The sequence below is a fragment of the Oratosquilla oratoria genome, chromosome 10 (assembly GCF_046742065.1).
Source record: "Oratosquilla oratoria isolate Oo_2021 chromosome 10, ASM4674206v1, whole genome shotgun sequence".
NCBI classification, from domain to species: Eukaryota; Metazoa; Arthropoda; class Malacostraca; order Stomatopoda; family Squillidae; genus Oratosquilla; species Oratosquilla oratoria.
In genome coordinates this window covers 58,239,661-58,242,160 of record NC_134786.1, presented here as the reverse complement: position 1 = coordinate 58,242,160, position 2,500 = coordinate 58,239,661, and the positions used below count along the sequence as shown (strand labels likewise).

General features: G+C 50.4%; 1 protein-coding gene across 6 annotated transcripts in view; it reads right to left on the bottom strand.

The window, feature by feature from the left end:
- Window positions 1–2,500, bottom strand: part of LOC143029239 (uncharacterized) — a 174,193-nt gene that overhangs the window by 35,429 nt on the left and 136,264 nt on the right. Inside the window, exons 2-3 of one of the 6 annotated variants that reach the window (XM_076191920.1) lie at window positions 2,163–2,500; window positions 1,264–1,369 (exon numbers count right to left, since the gene is read on the bottom strand). The exon at window positions 2,163–2,500 is cut by the window's right edge and continues 1,250 nt beyond it. In XM_076191920.1, the coding sequence (XP_076048035.1) occupies window positions 1,264–1,353 (90 nt within the window). In that variant the 5' untranslated portion in view covers window positions 1,354–1,369; window positions 2,163–2,500. Of the gene's footprint in view, window positions 1–1,263 lie in introns of all 6 variants that reach the window. The other 5 variants (XM_076191919.1, XM_076191916.1, XM_076191917.1 and 2 more) reach the window with 5 other exon arrangements.

Here is a 2,500-nt window from a genome sequence, read left to right as displayed (position 1 = left end):
TCTGATCCACACAACCCCTACCTTTCCTAAGCCTACACTGTTCTCACCAAATACTCCCTCTGGTCCTCTCCTAATCCACTCAATCAAAACCCTCCCATAAGCCTTCCCAGCTACACTCGACAAACTGATTCCTCTGGAACTACTACACTCACACTTCCCCCCTTTTCCCATGTAAAGTGGAAATATACATACACACCTTCAGTCCTCCGACACTCTACTCTTTCTTAGGCAAACACTAAACAACCTCACCAGTCAGTCCACCATCACTGTACCTCCCTTCTTTAGACACTTCGCATGACATCCATCCAATCCAAGTGCCTTACCTGTTCTCATCACTTTAATAATTGTTTTCACTTCATATTTCCTTATTTCTCCTCTTATATATATATATATATATATATATATATATATATGTATATATATATATGTATGTATGTATGTATGTATGTATGTATGTATATATATATATATTATTTATCACAATGTCTGAATTACTGACAAATGAAAAGATGCCTTGGCCAGTTAAGGAGAAAAAGTTTCGTGGGTCATCATATAACAATACGGTTTAATTGACTGATTCAGTTTAACGTTGTAAAAATCCTCGCTATCAGGAGGCTAGGACTATCCCCCTTGCAAAGGTCTTTGTAGCGTGGAATTTAATGGACCATGCCCTTGGTCCAACTCGCTGGCAACAGAGTTAGAACCACCGTCACATCGACCTACGTCGCAAGTAGCAACGCTCTAACCCGCTCAGCCAACGAGCATCCATATAAGGCAGTCTGAAAAAGAAACGAGAAAAAACATAAAGAAAAATGCAAACATAACAGAAGAGTCACTTGTTTTTGCGTCACCTTGTAAATCATCGTGCAGAAGAGGATAACCCTGAAGTGTCCAGTTGTTCCTCCTAAGCTGAATAAATTTGTATGCCGAAGACAGGACATGACTTGCAAGGTGAGACGATGCCTTGTATTGCCTTGGAGCCATATGAATGGACATTTTAGTTGATCAGATTTTTTTTTTTTTTTTTTTTTTTTTTTGTACTTGTCTATGATTTTTTTTTTTATTAGTAGGCCTACTCCTTCATGCATTTACACGTGGGTTACCTATGAGATGTAATAGTTAGATATTGAGGCTTACCTTGGTGCGAGGAGGTGACCGTGTCAAGGGTTACATACCCGAGGGACCATGTGGCTGAGGCTGACTTGGTTCGAGGACCAGATGTCGAGGGTTACCTGTCTCGAGGACGAGTTCGTCGAGGCTTACCTGAAGACGGTGCCTGTTGTCTGGCGTGGGCGACGGTCCCCTGGCCAGGTGGTGCGGCAGGACGACGCGCAGACCGGTCGTTCGACTCATCTCGGACGCTGCGCTGCTGACGGAGAAGAGGGAGAGCTCAGTGCAGACGCTCTCGTGGCTGGGCGACCGCAGGAGCCGAGGCGGCGGGGCGCGCTCACACCCCGCCATGCCGCGCGCCCGCGCTCCAGCGCTCCAACCCACACCCGCGCTCCTCCTCCTCCTCCACCACCACCACCACCGCCACGCTTCTCCTCCTCCAACTCCTCCTGTTCTTCCTCCTCCTGCTGTGGCTGCTGCTGCGGCTGCTGCTGTGGGTCAGGGTGTTGGCACGTGAGATGTTCAAGGCTGTGGTTGTGGGTGGGAGACCTGAGTCCAGCCTACGGGGATCGTGTAATCAACTATTATGTTAGCAATGGGTGGGTGGGGGGGGAATTCTGTCAAGGATAAGAACAGAGCGGTGATGAAGAGCTGCTGCAGCTACTGACGGCGCCTTACTTCCTCCTCCTCCTCCTCCTCCTCCTTCTCCTCCTCCTCCTCTTCCTCCTCTTCTACCTTCTTCCCTTTCACTTCCTCCTCCCTCTGCTGTCGCGCCTTCTGCTGCTGCTGCTGCTGCCGCTGCTGCTGCTAATGCGTGGGACACTGAGTTTTGCAACAAGTAGCTTGAGGTTACTTGGGCAGCGGGGGGGTCGGTTCAGGCCGCCATGCTGAGACCTTGAACGTTCAAGCGAGCGAGCGAGTTCGAGCGAGTTCGAGCGAGTGAGTTCGAACGCTAGCGAACGAGTGCGGTGCGGCAACCAACGTTAGTCAACGAGTCATACGAGTCAGTCAGGCAAAGCGTGTACGTGCAAAGAGGTTCCTCCTCACTCTACCTGCATCACCTTTCCGGCCACGACTGCGCCAACCGGACGCCTTCCGGACTTCCGGCCGGCCTTTCTCCGTCCTTCCTCCAGGTCCAAAACTTCTTCGACTCCGGCTGCTGCTGCTGCTTACTCTCTTGCTCCTGAAGCCGACGCTGGCGCTGGCACTGCTCCCCTAGGTTCTGGTTCTCGGGATCCTGTTGAAGTGGACCCAATCCAAGAAAACAGGCGTCCTCTGATGCCAGTGAGATCCTCCAAGCGTCCAGGAAGGGTCTGTCTTACGACTGGTTCTCCCCGAAAGTCGAGGACCACGACGTGAAAAGTTCCTCAACCCTCAGTTAAAGACGACG